This window comes from Chanodichthys erythropterus, chromosome 4 (genome assembly GCF_024489055.1).
Source record: "Chanodichthys erythropterus isolate Z2021 chromosome 4, ASM2448905v1, whole genome shotgun sequence".
In the NCBI taxonomy this organism is placed as follows: Eukaryota; Metazoa; Chordata; class Actinopteri; order Cypriniformes; family Xenocyprididae; genus Chanodichthys; species Chanodichthys erythropterus.
Genome location: NC_090224.1, coordinates 11,464,714 through 11,484,464, shown reverse-complemented (window position 1 = coordinate 11,484,464; position 19,751 = coordinate 11,464,714). Strand labels below are relative to the sequence as shown.

At 41.6% G+C, this 19,751-nt stretch overlaps 3 protein-coding genes across 3 annotated transcripts; all 3 read left to right on the top strand.

Annotated features, from left to right (window-relative positions):
- On the top strand, positions 1–6,047 carry LOC137019064 (E-selectin-like). Its single transcript, XM_067384063.1, has 20 exons — positions 1–147; positions 239–296; positions 390–776; positions 923–1,033; positions 1,125–1,316; positions 1,403–1,594; positions 1,705–1,893; positions 1,980–2,171; positions 2,282–2,470; positions 2,563–2,754; positions 2,865–3,053; positions 3,140–3,331; positions 3,442–3,630; positions 3,723–3,914; positions 4,102–4,278; positions 4,385–4,561; positions 4,646–4,768; positions 4,914–4,935; positions 5,071–5,154; positions 5,246–6,047. Exons 1-19 carry the CDS (start codon positions 145–147, stop codon positions 5,126–5,128), a joined length of 3,024 nt encoding a protein of 1,007 aa, XP_067240164.1. The 5' UTR covers positions 1–144; the 3' UTR covers positions 5,129–5,154; positions 5,246–6,047.
- Positions 6,048–7,833: 1,786 nt separating this feature from the next.
- LOC137018818 (L-selectin-like) lies at positions 7,834–8,172 on the top strand. Its single transcript, XM_067383538.1, has one exon. The coding sequence runs from the start codon at positions 7,834–7,836 to the stop codon at positions 8,170–8,172; it is 339 nt and encodes a 112-aa protein (XP_067239639.1).
- On the top strand, positions 8,169–9,316 carry LOC137019068 (E-selectin-like). Its single transcript, XM_067384069.1, has 5 exons — positions 8,169–8,358; positions 8,465–8,641; positions 8,726–8,848; positions 8,990–9,011; positions 9,147–9,316. Exons 2-5 carry the CDS (start codon positions 8,506–8,508, stop codon positions 9,310–9,312), a joined length of 447 nt encoding a protein of 148 aa, XP_067240170.1. The 5' UTR covers positions 8,169–8,358; positions 8,465–8,505; the 3' UTR covers positions 9,313–9,316.
- Positions 9,317–19,751: the final 10,435 nt, after the last annotated feature.

The following is a 19,751-nucleotide window of genomic DNA, read 5'->3' as shown; positions in this document are numbered from 1 at the left end:
GGGAAGTCCTGAACCATAGCCGAACTCCAATATAAAGGCAGCAGCACAGTGATTCCCAGACTAGAATCTCAAATCAGAACCTTCATATTAATAAAGACCTACAGAGACGACTGTCAACAGGACCATTTCTGTACATTGCTGACAATGGTAAGTAAAGCATTTAAAATATTAATTTCTATAATTTTAGTATCAAGAAATATTATGTTCATCCAATTGATACAGTTCTTTAATTTTGCAGGGCGTTTGCGACCATGTACCTTTGCAATTTTTTGCCTTTCTTGTTGTTATTTCTTCAGGTAAGAAAATAAACTATTCTAATGTATAAACTCTACTGAGTAAATATAATCTGTAAACAGTTCATTCAAAGTTGCAATGGTTTAATTCTGCAGCGCTAAACATATGGAGAGGCGCTGAAGGCTGGTCATACCATTACTCCGACTCCAAAATGAACTGGGAACATGCCAGACGCTGGTGCAGGCAGCAGTACACTGACATGGTGGCCATCCAGAACAAAGAGGAGATTTCTCACCTCAACAACATCCTTCCAAAAGTCAGTGGATATTACTGGATTGGCATTCGTAAAATTGAGGGCAGGTGGACCTGGGTGGGAACTAACAAGACACTTACCAAGGAAGCTGAGAACTGGGCAGATAAGGAACCCAATAACGGAGGAAATAATGAAGACTGTGTGGAAATATATATTAAAAGAGAGAAAGATGAAGGCAAATGGAATGATGAATCCTGTTCAAAGGAGAAGACTGCACTGTGCTACACGGGTAGGTAGACTTAAAGCATTTATAGTGTTTTAAGATCTTCTAACCAATGTATTTTTAATTGAAATGAAAAAAAAAAAAGTCATTCTGCTGTATTCATTGTATAATTGCAACCATCAATGAATAGTTGTGCACTTTTTCACCCTCAGCGTCCTGCAAGGATGACTCTTGTGTTAAAGGTCATGGAGAGTGTGTAGAAACCATAAACAACCATACATGCTCATGCTTTCAAGGTTTCTATGGAGAACGATGTGAACATGGTGGGTAGTAATTCTCCAGATACTGCTGACTTTATCTGTGTTGACGCTGAAAAGTGAAATGTAACTATGTTAACTTTTTTCTGCTTTTCAGTTGTAAAATGCAAACCAAATGAAGCCACACCAGCAGATCATGCTCGTGTCCAGTGCTCTCATCTCAATGGAAATTTCTCATATGGCTCTCGGTGTGAATACTCCTGTGAGGAGGGTTATGAACTAAAGGGCTCCAATACAACAAGATGCAATTTTACAACAGAGTGGTCAAGCAAACCACCAACCTGTGAACGTGAGTTGAATTTAAACTTGGGAACATTTACATATTCTGTTCAAAACTGCTAAAATTATTTTTCTTTGAAATGTCTGTGAATACAGTTGTTCAATGTCCAGACCTGAACAAACCACAGGATGGTGTAATGCGGTGTAATCATCCGATGGGCCAATTCAGCTACGGATCCACCTGTGAGTTTGAATGTGAAGAAGGATACAAGCTGCGAGACTCCAGCTCCTCTACACTGTTCTGTGGAGCAGCGGGACACTGGAATGATTCACAACCCACTTGTGAAAGTAAGAAGGGTCATGTTTTTACATACTGTAATGTTTAGTTGCACGTCTGCTCTTAGTTCTTTGAAACTTGGCACATGCGTTTAATCATGATCCTGTTTTCTGTTTTTCAGTTTTAAAATGCAAACCGGAGGACGTCACCTCACCAGATCATGCAAGCGTCCAGTGCTCTGATCCTACTGATTTCTCATATGGCTCTCGGTGTGAATACTCCTGTGAGGAGGGTTATGAACTAAAGGGCTCCAGTACAACAAGATGCACTTCTACAACGGAGTGGTCAAGCAAACCACCAACCTGTGAACGTGAGTTGAATTTATATTTGGGAACATTTAAAGATGCTGTTCAAAACTACTAAAATTAATTTTCTTTGAAATGTCTGTGAATACAGTTGTTCAGTGTCCAGAGCTGATCAAACCACAGGATGGTGAAATGCGGTGTAATCATCCGATAGGCCGATTCAGCTACGGATCCACCTGTGAGTTTGAATGTGAAGAAGGATACAAGCTGCGAGACTCCAGCTCCTCTACACTGTTCTGTGGAGCAGCGGGACACTGGAATGATTCACAACCCACTTGTGAAAGTAAGAAGGGTTATGTTTTTACATACTGTAATGTTTAGTTGCATGTCAGCTCTTAGTTCTTTGAAACTTGGCACATGCGTTTAATCATGATCCTGTTTTCTGTTTTTCAGTTTTAAAATGCAAACCGGAGGACGTCACCTCACCAGATCATGCAAGCGTCCAGTGCTCTGATCCTACTGATTTCTCATATGACTCTCAGTGTGAATACTCCTGTGAGGAGGGTTATGAACTAAAGGGCTCCAGTACAACAAGATGCACTTCTACAACGGAGTGGTCAAGCAAACCACCAACCTGTGAACGTGAGTTGAATTTACACTTGGGAACATTTACATATTCTGTTCAAAACTGCTAAAATTAATTTTCTTTGAAATGTCTGTGAATCTTTTCACAGTTGTTCAATGTCGAGAGCTGAACAAACCACAGGATGGTGTAATGCGGTGTAATCATCCACTGGGCCGATTCAGCTACGGATCCACCTGTGAGTTTGAATGTGAAAAAGGATACAAGCTGCGGGACTCCAGCTCCTCTACACTGTTCTGTGGAGCAGCGGGACACTGGAATGATTCACAGCCCACTTGTGAAAGTAAGAAGGGTCATGTTTTTACATACTGTAATGTTTAGTTGCACGTCTGCTCTTAGTTAGCTGAAACTAGGCACACAAGTTTAATTATTGTCCTGTTTTCTGTTTTTCAGTTGTAAAATGCAAACCGGAGGACGTCACCTCACCAGATCATGCAAGCGTCCAGTGCTCTGATCCTACTGATTTCTCATATGGCTCTCAGTGTGAATACTCCTGTGAGGAGGGTTATGAACTAAAGGGCTCCAGTACAACAAGATGCACTTCTACAACGGAGTGGTCAAGCAAACCACCAACCTGTGAACGTGAGTTGAATTTATATTTGGGAACATTTAAAGATGCTGTTCAAAACTACTAAAATTAATTTTCTTTGAAATGTCTGTGAATACAGTTGTTCAGTGTCCAGAGCTGATCAAACCACAGGATGGTGAAATGCGGTGTAATCATCCGATAGGCCAATTCAGCTACGGATCCACCTGTGAGTTTGAATGTGAAGAAGGATACAAGCTGCGAGACTCCAGCTCCTCTACACTGTTCTGTGGAGCAGCGGGACACTGGAATGATTCACAACCCACTTGTGAAAGTAAGAAGGGTTATGTTTTTACATACTGTAATGTTTAGTTGCACGTCAGCTCTTAGTTCTTTGAAACTTGGCACATGCGTTTAATCATGATCCTGTTTTCTGTTTTTCAGTTTTAAAATGCAAACCGGAGGACGTCACCTCACCAGATCATGCAAGCGTCCAGTGCTCTGATCCTACTGATTTCTCATATGGCTCTCAGTGTGAATACTCCTGTGAGGAGGGTTATGAACTAAAGGGCTCCAATACAACAAGATGCACTTCTACAACGGAGTGGTCAAGCAAACCACCAACCTGTGAACGTGAGTTGAATTTACACTTGGGAACATTTACATATTCTGTTCAAAACTGCTAAAATTAATTTTCTTTGAAATGTCTGTGAATCTTTTCACAGTTGTTCAATGTCGAGAGCTGAACAAACCACAGGATGGTGTAATGCGGTGTAATCATCCACTGGGCCGATTCAGCTACGGATCCACCTGTGAGTTTGAATGTGAAAAAGGATACAAGCTGCGGGACTCCAGCTCCTCTACACTGTTCTGTGGAGCAGCGGGACACTGGAATGATTCACAGCCCACTTGTGAAAGTAAGAAGGGTTAGGATCTGTTGTTTTAGTAATCCTTTAGCTTTTATTTTTATTTTTATTTTTTGCTTGAATTTGTCCTTTTTGTTATGTCAACTTTTGTCTTTTTTTTTATATTACTGTTTAGTTTTAATTGAATTTTTCTATACAATTTTAATTTATTACATAATTTTTTTATCTTACTACTCAGTTCTTCACTGCCCGGCCCTTGACAGTCCTGTCAATGGAGAGCTGAGCTGTACTTCAAGCTTTAGTTATGGGAGCAAATGCAGCTTCAGTTGTGAAGAAGGATTCCTTCTCCAGGGGGCTTCAGAGATCAGCTGTACAAAAACTGCAAAGTGGAGTCAGGAACCACCTCACTGTGAAGGTAATAAACTCTTGTCTCTTTTATGGATTTACAGGTTGATTTATCGTTAACTAGTCTTTAAGTTAATTTTATCATACAAAATACTTTGTCTTTTTCAACTCTGTAGCAGTGGTCTGCCCACAAATTTTTGAGCCAATCAACGGGCATATGAACTGCTCATCTGAAGAACACACCTTCGGCACCATCTGCACCTTCAGCTGTCTTGATGGCCACCAACTTATCAGTAATGAGATGATGTGCAACCTCAATGGGAGCTGGTCAGGGGAAGTGGCAGTGTGTCAAGGTAACCAGCTAACATGCAGATATCTAATTTCAGTGATGAAGGGAGAAAAACAGTCTACAGCTTTCCTTTTATCTGTATTTTCAGCACTTCCTGATCCTTCTGCATCACTTATCAAAGCGACAGAAGTGACTCTTGGAGTTGCAGGTATTGTCGGCAGCTCCAGTCTGTTCTTAGTCTACTGGATACTGAAGAGACTGAGGAGTAAAGGTGAGTCTTTTTTCTTTTTTTTTAATTGCTACATGCGATCCAGTATTTCATATATAGTTAACTAGAATTTGTTCTTCCATATAATTCTTTAGTAATATACTCAAAATGAACTAAACTGCTAATTTATATGTCTTTTTGTTTTCAGCTAACAAGTTTGAACTGAACAGGTGAGAAATGGCTTATTTATCAATTATATCTTAATTTCTTACATCATTACTGTTGTTATTTATCAATTTATTGCACTTGGTTTATCCATAAAGGACTATATCCTGTTTAACTATTTTGTCTATTTTAATTTTTAGTACCTCAGATATTGAGGATCCACCACAGGCTTATAAGAGTGTTGAGAGTCTCATATAGAGCAGAAGAGCATCAAACTACACATGGTGAGCATATTTATATATGGCTATTAATAGTGATGTAGTTTATTCCAGTGAACATTTAATTGAAAAACTAATTCAACCTTCCTTTTCACAGGAATTTATCGCTACTGCATCGCTGGACATAATAATGTCATTTCATTTCCAAATGATTTGACACTTAAATGTGATCAAATATTCTTCATTCTCAGTCTGATGGGCATTACCATTTTATCAGGCAACAGTCCTAACTAAATGTGACTTCTACTTCCCAATGGAAGCTTTATTATGTACTTGACTGAACATATTGTTCTGTACTGTATTCTCTTTTTATGTTATTAATATACACTATTTTTTTACTATTTATTGTATTGTCTAATTAAATTTTTTGTAAATGTAAACCAATAAAGTTTGACTTTCATGATGTCATGACTTGGGTGTTTTAATGCCTATTCCTCTTTCAGGTGGGTTCCTTCAAAAAAGCATACATTTATAATTTTTCTACATCAAAGAATAAGTAAACATTAAATGTGTTTGATCACTCCATTTAGAATAATTAGCAGTATATTTGAATCTTAATTGGACAGTTCACCCTAAACTGAAAATTAAATCATCATTTACTCACCCTGGTGTTGTTCTAATCTTGTGCAGAACAGGATGTCCCACCTTTAAATGGTGCTTGATAGTGACTCCCACACCTTACTGGACTGTTCTTTGGTACTTTCTCAACCTTTCTAATTGATTGTAATAATTTAAACAAAAATGTACTAAACATAGGGCTTAAGAAAACTTTCCGTTGGGGGCAACGCTGTGCCTTAACTCCTGCTCCCTGACTCCTGCTTGGTCAGGAAATCATTCATATTCCTGAATCTGTATTAAATTTGAGGAATGTAACTAATCTCCATTCTGTTTTGCCAGTTTCCACTGAATAATAATAATTAAAAAAAAAACCTATGCCTTGTGTTTGAGTTATTGACATGGCTATTTTGTCATATTTAAACAGATTAAAGGATTAGTTCACTTTCAAATGAAAATTTCCTGATAATTTACTCACCCCCATGTCATCCAAGATGTTCATGTCTTTCTTTCTTCAGCTGAAAAGAAATGAAGGTTTTTGATGAAAACATTCCAGGATTATTCTCCTTATAGTGGATGATAAAAACAACCATCCTCAATTTGAGTGTGTTTATATTAGATTTGGTTTTAAATGGATATGTTTGTATGAACATTAATATTATAAGATATTAGATAAGATATCAGTCACATATTATTTTGACATGCATTAATTATTTACTTTTCTGTTCTTTGCTCACTAGTCATTTTCCGGTGCCCTTTAGTAACTATTTCTGTAATACGGAAGCTGGTACAACACTGTGAAAACACACTGAACTGTGTGGCATCCGAGAAGGGTCAAGGTCTCAAATAAAGCTTTAAAACGAGAAACCTCTGGGGAGCTTAAGAACAAGTATTTTTTTAACAAAGTAAATTTTTAAACAGCCCAGCTAGGTTTTATTTCAACAGATTTGTCTCTCGCACACTGATTACTTTCCTGATTTTGAATTGAATTAAACTGAGTTGTAAATATTTTATGAAAGTTCTGAGTAATACCTCTGTTCTTTAGAAGTTCTTCTGTTCAATTTTGATTAATATTAATATATAGATTTAATTCATTTTCCTAATAATCATCATATATGCTTGTCATGTTTATGTGACATTCCCTTCACTGAGTAAAAGTAAAACTTACCATTAATTGTATTTCCATGGAAGATACAGTAAAGGTGCCAATTTATTACTGGAAACATGACAATTACTACTTTTGCCCCTCTCGACCCATATTGTCTCTCTCTTTCCTTTATAAACTGAGCTGAAGATATTCACAGGAACTGAATTCACAGGAACTGTGAATATCTACACCAAAAGCGAATGTCAGAATTGTTCTTTTAAAGTTACATATTCAGTTGATTGATTTGAAACAATTGGATAGGAGATGCATAGGAGAAATGTCAGATTACTGTACACGATAATTTGTCAAAAGTATAAATAAAAAAGTATCCTGCAGTGGTCGTATCAGTCCAGCAGCTCAACAACATTTCCTGAGAGGTAATTTCCTCACACTAGCACCTTGAAAATGTTAAACCCCCCACTATCCACTCCCCAATGAAAGTGAACGCAGTTTCCTGCTTGATCAGTGTTAGACGGGTATTTCCAGAGACTAGAATTCCACTGCTTATATTTGCTGATGTTACAAGTGGATCCGGGAAGGGAAGTCCTGAACCATAGCCGAACTCCAATATAAAGGCAGCAGCACAGTGATTCCCAGACTAGAATCTCAAATCAGAACCTTCATATTAATAAAGACCTACAGAGACGACTGTCAACAGGACCATTTCTGTACATTGCTGACAATGGTAAGTAAAGCATTTAAAATATTAATTTCTATAATTTTAGTATCAATAAATATTATGTTTATCCAATTGATACAGTTCTTTAATTTTGCAGGGCGTTTGCGACCATGTACCTTTGCAAATTTTTGCCTTTCTTGTTGTTATTTCTTCAGGTAAGAAAGTAAACTATTCTAATGTATAAACTCTACTGAGTAAATTTAATCTGTAAACAGTTCATTCAAAGTTGCAATGGTTTAATTCTGCAGCGCTAAACATATGGAGAGGCGCTGAAGGCTGGTCATACCATTACTCTGACTCCAAAATGAAATGGGAACATGCCAGACGCTGGTGCAGGCAGCAGTACACTGACATGGTGGCCATCCAGAACAAAGAGGAGATTTCTCACCTCAACAACATCCTTCCAAAAGTCAGTGGATATTACTGGATTGGCATTCGTAAAATTGAGGGCAGGTGGACCTGGGTGGGAACTAACAAGACACTTACCAAGGAAGCTGAGAACTGGGCAGATAAGGAACCCAATAACGGAGGAAATAATGAAGACTGTGTGGAAATGTATATTAAAAGAAATAAAAATGAAGGCAAATGGAATGATGAATCCTGTTCAAAGGAGAAGACTGCACTGTGCTACAAGGGTAGGTAGACTTAAAGCATTTATAAAGTGTTTTAAGATCTTCTAACCAATGCATTTTCAATTGAAATGAAAAAAAAAAAAAGGGCTGAAGCAAATGCAGCTTCAGTTGTGAAGAAGGATTCCTTCTCCAGGGGGCTTCAGAGATCAGCTGTACAAAAACTGCAAAGTGGAGTCAGGAACCACCTCACTGTGAAGGTAATAAACTCTTGTCTCTTTTATGGATTTACAGGTTGATTTATCGTTAACTAGTCTTTAAGTTAATTTTATCATACAAAATACTTTGTCTTTTTCAACTCTGTAGCAGTGGTCTGCCCACAAATTTTTGAGCCAATCAACGGGCATATGAACTGCTCATCTGAAGAACACACCTTCGGCACCATCTGCACCTTCAGCTGTCTTGATGGCCACCAACTTATCAGTAATGAGATGATGTGCAACCTCAATGGGAGCTGGTCAGGGGAAGTGGCAGTGTGTCAAGGTAACCAGCTAACATGCAGATATCTAATTTCAGTGATGAAGTGAGAAAAACAGTCTACAGCTTTCCTTTTATCTGTATTTTCAGCACTTCCTGATCCTTCTGCATCACTTATCAAAGCGACAGAAGTGACTCTTGGAGTTGCAGGTATTGTCGGCAGCTCCAGTCTGTTCTTAGTCTACTGGATACTGAAGAAACTGAGGAGTAAAGGTGAGTCTTTTTTCTTTTTTTTTAATTGCTACATACGATCCAGTATTTCATATGTTAAGTAGAATTTGTTCTTCCAAAAATTTTCTTTAGTAATATACTCAAAATGAACTAAAATGCTAATTTATATGTCTTTGTTTTCAGCTAACAAGTTTGAACTGAACAGGTGAGAAATGGCTTATTTATCAATTATATCTTAATTTCTTACATCATTACTGTTGTTATTTATCAATTTATTGCACTTGGTTTATCCATAAAGGACTATATCCTGTTTAACTATTTTGTCTATTTTAATTTTTAGTACCTCAGATATTGAGGATCCACCACAGGCTTATAAGAGTGTTGAGAGTCTCATATTGTCACAGACACGTCAGGTTCCACCTCACTGCAGTACCCACGCACTCAATCACCAGCCTTCTAATCACCGCCACCTGCACGTCATTACTCTGCAATCACCAGCACCATAAAGCCACCACACTCACACACACTCACTGTCCGGTCTCGTTCGCACTACGTGATATGTATGCTTACCTTAAGGACTCCCTAACGACTTACCTACCTGCTCCAGCGATCTCCTTCATCTCCTGGTCTCCCCGTGTGCAAACCTACCTGTGTGTGTGAGTGTCTCCATCGTCTCCCTCCACTGCTTCTCTCATCCAGCATCTGCAAGTTAAAAAGGACAGTACTATATCCCATTCATCTCTCATCACGCTATATCTGCCTGTTATCACTCTGTGCTCTACTGCTTGTAAATAAATACTTAACTGGATTGCTTCTACTTCAGTCTCCGTGTCTCTGTTGTAACAGAAGACCGGACCCAAAACAACTTCACAGTATGAGCACCAACGACCCGTTTCAAGAGCTCGTGGACACGCTGCGCCGAGCACTCACACCACAGCTATCGTCATCTTCCTCCAGCAACGCTTCCACTCCAGCACCAGCCAGCACCGCTTCCTCACCTGCATTCACCGCCAGTCCCATGGCCAAACCAGCGCCCTACTCTGGATCGGCGGAGGAATGCAGCGGATTCCTTCTCCAATGCGAACTGGTCCTGGAGATGCAGCCGCAATTCTACACCACCGACACGGCTAAAATAGCGTTCATCATCTCGCAATTGCAAGGTAAGGCCCTGCAATGGGCAGACTCTCTGTGGACTCAAAAGGGCCCTGTGGTCAGATCTTACTCGGCGTTCGTCTCTCACTTCCGAGAGGTCTTCGGGAGACCTCTGACGGATTCATCGACTGGTGAGAAACTCTACAATCTAAAACAACGTAATCTCTCTGTTAACGAATATGCCTTGCAGTTCCGAACGCTAGCCGCCACCAGCGGATGGAATGAACAAGCTCTCATCACATCATTCCGTCAGGGGTTGGAACCCAATATGCGGCTGCATCTCGCTGCATACGAGGACTCCATTGGACTGGAACGCTTCATCCAACTCGCCATTCGCGTGGGGTCCCGTATGCAGTCGTGTCTCCTAGAGCACCAGGGCCAGTCAACCATCACCAACCTCCTCCGTCGGTCCGAACCCGTCAGCTCTCCAGAACCAGCCACCGAACCCATGCAGATTGATCATTCTCGTCTCACCACAAATGAGAGACAAAGAAGGCTGACCCTGAACTTATGTTTATATTGTGGATTACCGGGGCATGTCAACTCCACATGCCCAACCCGTCCTCCTCGGCCCGTGGTGAGTGCAATTTTTCCCTCTATCCAAAAAATGAAACCACTCTCTACTGTTGTAATCCTTACTGCTGCAAACACCTCTGTTCCAGTGGTGGCACTCCTCGACTCAGGGTCAGCAGGAAATTTCATCTCTGGTTCCCTCTGCCGACAACTCAACCTCAAAGTCTCCCCGTCTCCGACTAGCTATCAAATCCACTCCATCACGGGCAAACCCCTGAGCCGTAAGAACATCCGTCATTATGTGGGACCTCTTCAACTCTGTGTCGGCATCCTGCACTCGGAGAAGGTACATCTGCTGGTTCTGGAGGAATCCACCGCTGACGTGGTTCTAGGGCGCCCGTGGCTAGAACAACACAATCCCACCATCTCTTGGCGCACGGGCGAAATCCTGAAGTGGGGCGATCACTGCTTTCCCGACTGTTTCCCAGCGCTTCCTGTTCCAAAGTCTCCACTCTCCAAGTCTCTCTCCATGAACGCCACCTCTATCGAAAGCCCTGTCGAGAAACGCTCCGTGGATGTTCCCCCGGACTACGCCCCCTTCAGTGACGTTTTCTGCCCGCAGCGCGCCTCCAAACTTCCTCCACACCGGCCATGGGACTGTGCCATCGATCTGCTACCGGGTGAACCAGTGCCTAGGGGACGCATTTACCCCCTATCACTACCGGAGGAGAAGGCCATAGAGGAATACATCAAAGAGGCACTCGAACAGGGATACATCCGCCCGTCTACTTCCCCTGCTGCTTCAAGCTTCTTTTTTGTGGCAAAGAAGGACGGAGGCTTGAGGCCCTGCATCGACTACCGTGCCCTCAACAAAATCACCGTCAAATTCCGCTACCCACTTCCCCTCGTCCCAGCGGCCCTGGAACATCTCCGCGGTGCCACTGTGTTCACCAAGTTGGACCTCCGCAGCGCGTACAACCTCATCCGGATACGTGAGGGGGACGAGTGGAAGACCGCCTTTGTCACGCCCACCGGACACTACGAATATCTTGTCATGCCGTATGGCCTGGTCAACGCCCCCTCCGTATTCCAGGATTTCATTCACGAGGTGCTCCGGGAGTATCTCCACAAGTTCGTTCTGGTATATATTGATGACATCCTCATCTACTCCCGGAGCTTGGCCGAACATCGCCACCACGTTGCGGAGGTCCTTCAACGCTTACGACAGTTTCACCTCTTCCTAAAAGCTGAGAAGTGCTCCTTTCACCAACCCTCCGTACAGTTTCTAGGATACATCATTGACCACAGTGGCATCCGGATGGACGAGGGGAAGGTCACCGCTATCCAGTCCTGGCCCACTCCATCAACTATCAAAGAGCTCCAACGATTCCTAGGATTCTCCAACTTCTACCGCAGATTTATCAAGAATTACAGTACCATCGTCAGTCCCCTCACTAACTTACTCCGTAACCAGCCCAAGTCTCTGTCCTGGTCCCAACTTGCCACCAACGCCTTCGAGACCCTGAAAAGAGCCTTCACCACCGCTCCCCTCCTCGTCCACCCTAACCCGGACCTACCATTCATCGTGGAAGTGGACGCCTCCACCACCGGAGTGGGAGCGGTCCTTTCACAGCAGCAGGGGACGCCAAGTAGACTCCATCCATGCGCCTTCTTCTCCCGCAAGCTCAACCCGGCGGAGGTCAACTATAACATCGGTGACCGCGAACTCCTGGCCGTCAAGCTTGCCCTCGAGGAGTGGAGGCATTGGTTGGAGGGGGCTACTCATCCGTTTCAAGTTCTCACTGACCATAAAAATCTCGAATATCTGAAGGCTGCCAAAAGACTCAACCCTCGCCAAGCTCGCTGGGCCATGTTTTTCTCTCGATTCAATTTCTCCATCTCTTACCGCCCTGGTTCTAAGAACACTAAAGCTGACGCTCTGTCTCGTATCCATTCCCCTGAGGACAAGCCCGAAGAGCCTGAAAAGATCCTGCCGGAGTCTATTTTCGTGAACCCTATCCAGTGGTCTGAAGAAACCATTCCCTCCTCCAATGCCTCCACACGCACTCCGCCGGGTTGCCCCCAAGGCTTGCAATACGTCACACGGGCACGTCGCACTCCACTTCTGCACAATACCCACTCATCACTTGGCACTGGTCACCCGGGGGTCAATGAGACCCTCTCGTTGCTCAAACAACGCTTCTGGTGGCCCAACATGGCCAACGACGTCAGAAGGTACGTGCAGGGCTGCAGGGAGTGCGCCATCTCCAAAAGTCCACGCCATCTTCCCACCGGCAAGCTACTTCCTCTGCCCGTTCCTGAGCGACCCTGGTCACACCTGGGAGTGGACTTCGTCACAGATCTTCCTGAGTCTGACGGTAACACCTGCATCCTGGTGGTGGTAGACCGTTTCTCCAAGTCCTGCCGTTTGATACCCCTGGAGGGTCTACCTACCGCTATGGCCACGGCAGAGATGCTATTCAACCATGTTTTTCGCTATTATGGAATACCTGAAGATATAGTCTCCGACAGAGGACCTCAATTCATTTCCCACGTCTGGAAGGCCTTCTTCTCCCTCCTGGGTGTGACCGTCAGCCTGTCATCTGGATACCATCCTCAGTCGAACGGGCAGACGGAAAGGAAGATCCAGGAGATTGGCCGCTTCCTGTGTACCTTCTGTCACGGCCACCAGAACTCCTGGAACCAGTACCTGGGTTGGGCCGAGTACGCACAGAACTCCCTCCGTCAAGCCACAACTGGACTAACACCCTTCCAGTGCGTACTCGGCTACCAACCCCCGCTGTTCCCCTGGGATGGGGAACCCTCCAACGTCCCTGCAGTCGACTACTGGTTCCGGGAGAGCGAGAGGGTATGGGACTCAGCTCACCACCAACTGCAGAGAGCCCTGCGCAGACGCAAGAGGACAGCCGACCTTCGACGCTCCGACGCTCCAGTCTATCAACCGGGGCAGAAGGTCTGGCTGTCCACCAGGGACATCAGGATGCGTCTGCCCTGCAAGAAGCTGAGTCCCCGCTTCATTGGCCCGTTCACCATCCTTCGGCAGATCAACCCCGTCACTTACCGTCTCCAACTCCCTGCACAGTATAGTAGAATTCATCCTACTTTCCACGTTTCTCTACTAAAACCTCACCACCCTTCTGTTGTTCCCTCCACAGAACCTGACGTGGCAGCCGCCGAGCCCCCCCTTCCACTCATCCTGGAGGACGGCACAGCTTACGTGGTTCATGAGATCCTGGATTCCCGGCGCCGTGGTGGTCAGCTCGAGTACCTCGTTGACTGGGAAGGTTATGGCCCCGAGGAACGCTCATGGGTACCCAAGAATGATATCCTTGATCCTATCCTATTACAGAACTTCCACGCCAATCACCCGGACAGACCTGCCCCACGACCTAGAGGACGACCACCACGGCGTTGAGGTCCGCGGCCCTCAGGAGCGGGCCGTGGGAGGGGGGGTACTGTCACAGACTCGTCAGGTTCCACCTCACTGCAGTACCCACGCACTCAATCACCAGCCTTCTAATCACCGCCACCTGCACGTCATTACTCTGCAATCACCAGCACCATAAAGCCACCACACTCACACACACTCACTATCCGGTCTCGTTCGCACTACGTGATATGTATGCTTACCTTAAGGACTCCCTAACGACTTACCTACCTGCTCCAGCGATCTCCTTCATCTCCTTCGTCTCCTGGTCTCCCCATGTGCAAACCTACCTGTGTGTGTGAGTGTCTCCATCGTCTCCCTCCACTGCTTCTCTCATCCAGCATCTGCAAGTTGAAAAGGACAGTATTATATCCCATTCATCTCTCATCACGCTATATCTGCCTGTTATCACTCTGTGCTCTACTGCTTGTAAATAAATACTTAACTGGATTGCTTCTACTTCAGTCTCCGTGTCTCTGTTGTAACACATATAGAGCAGAAGAGCATCAAACTACACATGGTGAGCATATTTATATATGGCTATTAATAGTGATGTAGTTTATTCCATTGAACAATTAATTGAAAAACTAATTCAACCAACCTTTTCACAGGAATTTATCGCTACTGCATCGCTGGACATAATAATGTCATTTCATTTCCAAATGATTTGACACTTAAATGTGATCAAATACTCTTCATTCTCAGTCTGATGGGCATTACCATTTTATCAGGCAACAGTCCTAATTAAATGTGACTTCTACTTCCCAATGGAAGCTTTTATTATTTACTTGACTGAACATATTGTTCTGTACAGTTTAAATATTCTCTTTTTATGTTATTAATATACACTATTTTTGTACTATTTATTGTATTGTCTAATTAAATTTTTTGTAAATGTAAACCAATAAAGTTTGACTTTCATGATGTCATGACTTGGGTGTTTTAATGCCTATTCCTCTTTCAGGTGGGTGCCTTCAAAAAAGCATACATTTATAATGCTGCAACGTGATCTCATGAGAATACGTGTGTATTTTTATGTGAAGTGTGGTTCTACCACACGTACCTTTACTAACGTTTTCATACACACAAAAACGTATAACATTGACGTATTTATAGCACTAAAGTGTACAAATACTTACGTATTAGCAGCTTAAAAAACGTAAATCATCTAACATAAAGTCTGAATGTATATGAATTACCATGTATTAATATTAAAATCGTGGCTTTAATGATTCAAATATGTTGTGTTCAATTGTCATATCAATACATGTTTTTAGTTGAACTTCTTGAAAGCAGTTTACTCAGATTGCAAATAACATAACTCGTTTCGGGGGATTAACGTTACATAATGTTAAACGAGACTACACTTTGAAACCTTAAAATGAATAACATTTCTATGTTTTGTAATATTTTGCTGTGCGATTTTTTTCCTATGCAGCAACTGACAATACAACCATAAGATACACCAAAGCACAACATAAATTAACAAATCACACCCATTTTATTTGTTTGCTGTACTTCATATCTTTAGAATTCATATGTTTGCGAGGAACAGACTCAAATTCAGCCCTTTATCTGTCGATCTTCACCTTCATTCTCAGCAACAGCGACCGTCACAATCAAAGCCCGCGCACGAAGCCCTCGAGAAGCGTTACGACATGGTTTACGGCACTGATATCGAACGCTCATTGGTTCTCACCTGCTTCGTCGCAGATTGCGATATGCCGTGTTTCAGTGGCTTGACATTTGAAATTAGTAGTGCGCACCTTGACGGAGAGAAGAACAGATTCATAATTTCACGGATTAATAAATTATATTCTGCTCTGTACCATATAAAAACTATTACGTTACCGCCAGAGAGGACTGCGACTGGAACTCATCATCATTTTAACTTTTGGTACCACTTTTGACATCTTTGCAAAAAATAAATGATTGTGATTAACGTTACGCTTGTTTGTCTGTTTTTCATTTATTAACAGTATGTAGTTTTAAGAAATTGTTATGGGTAGGTTTAGGGGTAGGTGTAGGATAAGTGGCTCAAAATATCGTTTTAATGTCATATTTTTACTAAAATTGTCATTTTCCTACACATTTCTGTCCATTATGATTTATTCTTTTAACATTATGTATAAAATGGGTAGGTTTAGGTTCGGGGTGGGGTGGGGTTTAGGGATATTACATTCATCTAAAAAAGTTAAAAAGGGAACATTTATATATATATTATACATATATTTTTATGACATGAAAGATTCGTAAATATTTTACGTTTTATTCGCAGTAAAAACTTTAAAACGTGCAACTTTTTAGCACCATTCAAAACGTACAAATATGTACGTTTTGTGTCTTTTAAAGTTACGTATTAATAACTACGTATTAACAATGAGACCAGGCATCAAAGAATAAACATTAAATGTGTTTGATCACTCCATTTAGAATAATTAGCAGTATATTTGAATCTTAATTGGATAGTTCACCCTAAACTGAAAATTAAATCATCATTTACTCACCGTGGTGTTGTTCTAATGCTGTATGCCCTTCTTTGTTTTAAGCACCACAAAAGGAGATTTTTTTCAAAAATGTCCCACTCACAGCAGTCCATATAATGGCAGTGTAGTGACCAGCATCAAGTGTTTTTAAAAAGACATGATCCCATGCCTTATGTTCCAAGTGTTCTGGGGGTATACAATGGGGTTTGGTGAAAAACACATAGAAATTTAATGTATTATTTAAAAAAATTATTTTCAGCACAACTGCACTGGAGCAGACGTCACAGTTACATCACTTGCAGCTGCGCGCGCATCGTGGTGGCAGAAAAATAGCAAGTACAGGTCTCTGCAGGACATTAATGATTGATGGGTGAGGCCATAAACTAAACGCCTTGCACATGCTTCCGCTGTCCGTATTCTTCAAAAAGCTTACACTGTATGTCCTACCCTTCCCTATTCTACTTACAGGATTACTAAGGCTATAGGCAGCTGAAGGTTTTTTTTTCAGGGTTGGAGCTAAACTCTGCAGGACAGTGGCTCTCTAGGACCGAACTTGCCTACCCCTGATTTATACCAACATTTTTATGTTGACAGATATTTTTCCTCAATGCCCATAAACAGAGTGAATGTTACCAGCTGGTTTATAAATATTACAGAGCTGAAGGATAAAGTCAACTCGCTGGCTTGCAGACAGACATTCAGGCTATTGCACTTGATAGTGTGCACACTTAAGCCCTGTCCAAATACCCACACTTGCGGTCTTGGCCACTTGAGAGCACGCGCACGCGACAGGAAGTAAGTGCGCAAGACTGTCCCATATCTTAAAAATGCCCAAGTGCAGTGCCGTTAATGCACACTAAGGCCCTGTCCCAAATGGCACACTTCATGTGGACTTTCGGTCTCGTGGACTTAAATTGCGCGTGCTTGCCGAGTCTACGAGTCCGTAGGCCGTCCCATTCAGCATTTTAACGCTCTGAAGTGTGCTCATCAGCGCCCCCTTTGTACCCTTGAAGCAGTCTTCCGCGAAGCCCGCGTAGATGCAGGCTCCGCACACTACCCAGGAATCCTTGCGAAATGCCAATCAGACAAGGGATGGGAGGAGATTTCGCTCAAGAGCAATTGATGACATGGCTGAGAAGAAAATATTTAAGTGTAGGTATCATTATGGTTTTTATGACCTAGGTGTACATTTTACCAGTTGTTACCTACAGTTTATACAAACATTATGGTCATCAACCAGTGGTTGATATCTCAAACATAGGCTAATAATAGCGCTTTGAATAATACGATCGCATTATGATTCATTATTAAATAATCAGAACCGAATGTCAGGGCTTTACTGAGTCATATGTAAACCTAGTATTTATATTTAAACCTGTAAATTCATCTGAAAATCATGCACATGTTTATTATGTGTTAATAGGGCTGCAAGATTTGGGGAAAATGTCATATTGCGATTATTGAGGTCAATATTGCGATTGCGATAGCGATATAATAAGTAGCCTATCATGAGTCATCTTGCTTGGTTCTCTATGAAAATGCACACACAGATTACTGATAATGCTGAAATGTGTAGGCCTATTTCTTAACTCAAACTAGCAACAACAACAAATAAATGCACAGTGTTTTCAAATTAAAATATTTTACAAAATTAAATAACACCTTTGCATTACTGCAAACTTGTTATAATCCCATTTAAGATTTTGTTTCTTTACTAATCTGTGGTTCAACGGATCACAAAACTCACGGTTCGGATCACATCATGGTTATGACGTCACGGATCGGATAATTTTTGGATGGGGGTAACTTAACTTTGCATGTATTACTTAAACTACTCTGATACCACAGCATAAACTACTAGCCTAAGTAATACATTATTAAAGGCAAGTGAACAGACTGTAAAAAGAACAAATACTGCACCAATTACAACAAGCATAGATAAATACTACATAAAGTTACAAATAATGTATAAGGTCTAACTGTAGTATTCATTTTCATGCACTGAAATGTAATGATTAAATGTAAAATGACACTGGTCACTGTATAAATTTAACCCTCTACAGCACAGCGTTGCCCTCAGGCAATGGAAAGTTTTCTTAAGCCCTATGTTTAGTAAATATTTCTTTAAATGATATCAACCAATTAGAAAGGTCGAGAAAGTACCAAATAACAGTTCAGTAAGGTGTTGGAGTCAATATCAAGCACCATTTAAAGGTGGGACGTCCTGTTCTGACACATGGTCACAGGAGCACATAGTGTGAGAAGAAGGCAATATTATTTGCTTTAGTAATCTTATTTAAAATGACATGAACTGTACATAAAAAATATGTGTGTGTGTTTGAAGGTGTAGAGAAGCCTTTTGTCAGGTGTTATGAAGTTTTTTTTATTTTGCATGTTTTTTTGCGATAAGGGGGATTTTTTGAGGAGGTTTTAGACAGTACCTCTCATTGGCAACAATGTATTATAAGAAGGGAAGATGCAAGATTCCAGGGTGTGCAGGAACACCCAAAGTGATGAGCAAAAATTGTAACATACACCACTTTGTCACAGCAGAGAAGAAGTGCTTTTTGAAGTTCCGTACAGAGTGAAATCTTATTACATGAAGTACATTATATTGCATAGCACACTACATGATACAGACCTATGCATGTATCAAATTCAATACATCAATGTCTTTCAAGTGTTTTTCCCATTTTACTTAATGATTTCTTGAATTTTTTTTACAAAAAAAAATTGATTTTGATGATAATTTTCTCTATGACTCTGTACCATTGTCGCACAACGTTGCCCTGAGGCAACGAAATTTTTTTTTTTTTTTAATCAATAAAATGTTCCCAAAAGAACTAAAACATTATGTGGAATATTTTTTTTATTTGCCATCAACATGTGTGCAGTAGAGGGTTAATATAGATTAATCTTTGTTAAAGCTGTGTTTTGTTGTTTGATTTACATAACAGACAACAGCAGGTATTTATAGGTTGCTGTCACTTTAAGAGTAAGACATGCACGCACAAATCAGATAGATACACATCTGAATTCTTACCTCCTTCACTTAAGAAATTAACCGAAAGTTTTTACGAGAAGACTTGCTGAGAGAGGTATTTTGACTGACAAAATGCGTGTATGTGACCATCCAAGTGCATTGAGGACGCGAAAGAGAAATCAATTTGGAGTTTGCGAGCTATAACGCGCCTCTCTGTGCGCGTGAGCCTTATGTATGTGCGTCATGTGCGCACTGATAACAGCGCTGCGTGCGATACTGAATTAAATCCTTTTGCCTCTTCTAGCGCGCTGGAATGGTTTTATTATATCTATTTAATGTGTAAACTAGCAAGATAAACACGTT

What these genes read in the sequence shown, in the direction of transcription:
- LOC137019064 (XM_067384063.1), top strand. An exon ending in CAAACCACCAACCTGTGAAC is followed by an intron (nt 1,317 to 1,402) that starts GTGAGTTGAATT and finishes CTGTGAATACAG; the next exon opens with TTGTTCAATGTCCAGACCTG. An exon ending in GGAACCACCTCACTGTGAAG is followed by an intron (nt 4,279 to 4,384) that starts GTAATAAACTCT and finishes TCAACTCTGTAG; the next exon opens with CAGTGGTCTGCCCACAAATT.
- LOC137018818 (XM_067383538.1), top strand. Translation starts at nt 7,834, where the DNA reads ATGAAATGGGAACATGCCAGACGCTGGTGCAGGCAGCAGTACACTGAC.
- LOC137019068 (XM_067384069.1), top strand. Translation starts at nt 8,506, where the DNA reads ATGAACTGCTCATCTGAAGAACACACCTTCGGCACCATCTGCACCTTC. An exon ending in GAAGAAACTGAGGAGTAAAG is followed by an intron (nt 8,849 to 8,989) that starts GTGAGTCTTTTT and finishes CTTTGTTTTCAG; the next exon opens with CTAACAAGTTTGAACTGAAC. An exon ending in AACAAGTTTGAACTGAACAG is followed by an intron (nt 9,012 to 9,146) that starts GTGAGAAATGGC and finishes TTTAATTTTTAG; the next exon opens with TACCTCAGATATTGAGGATC.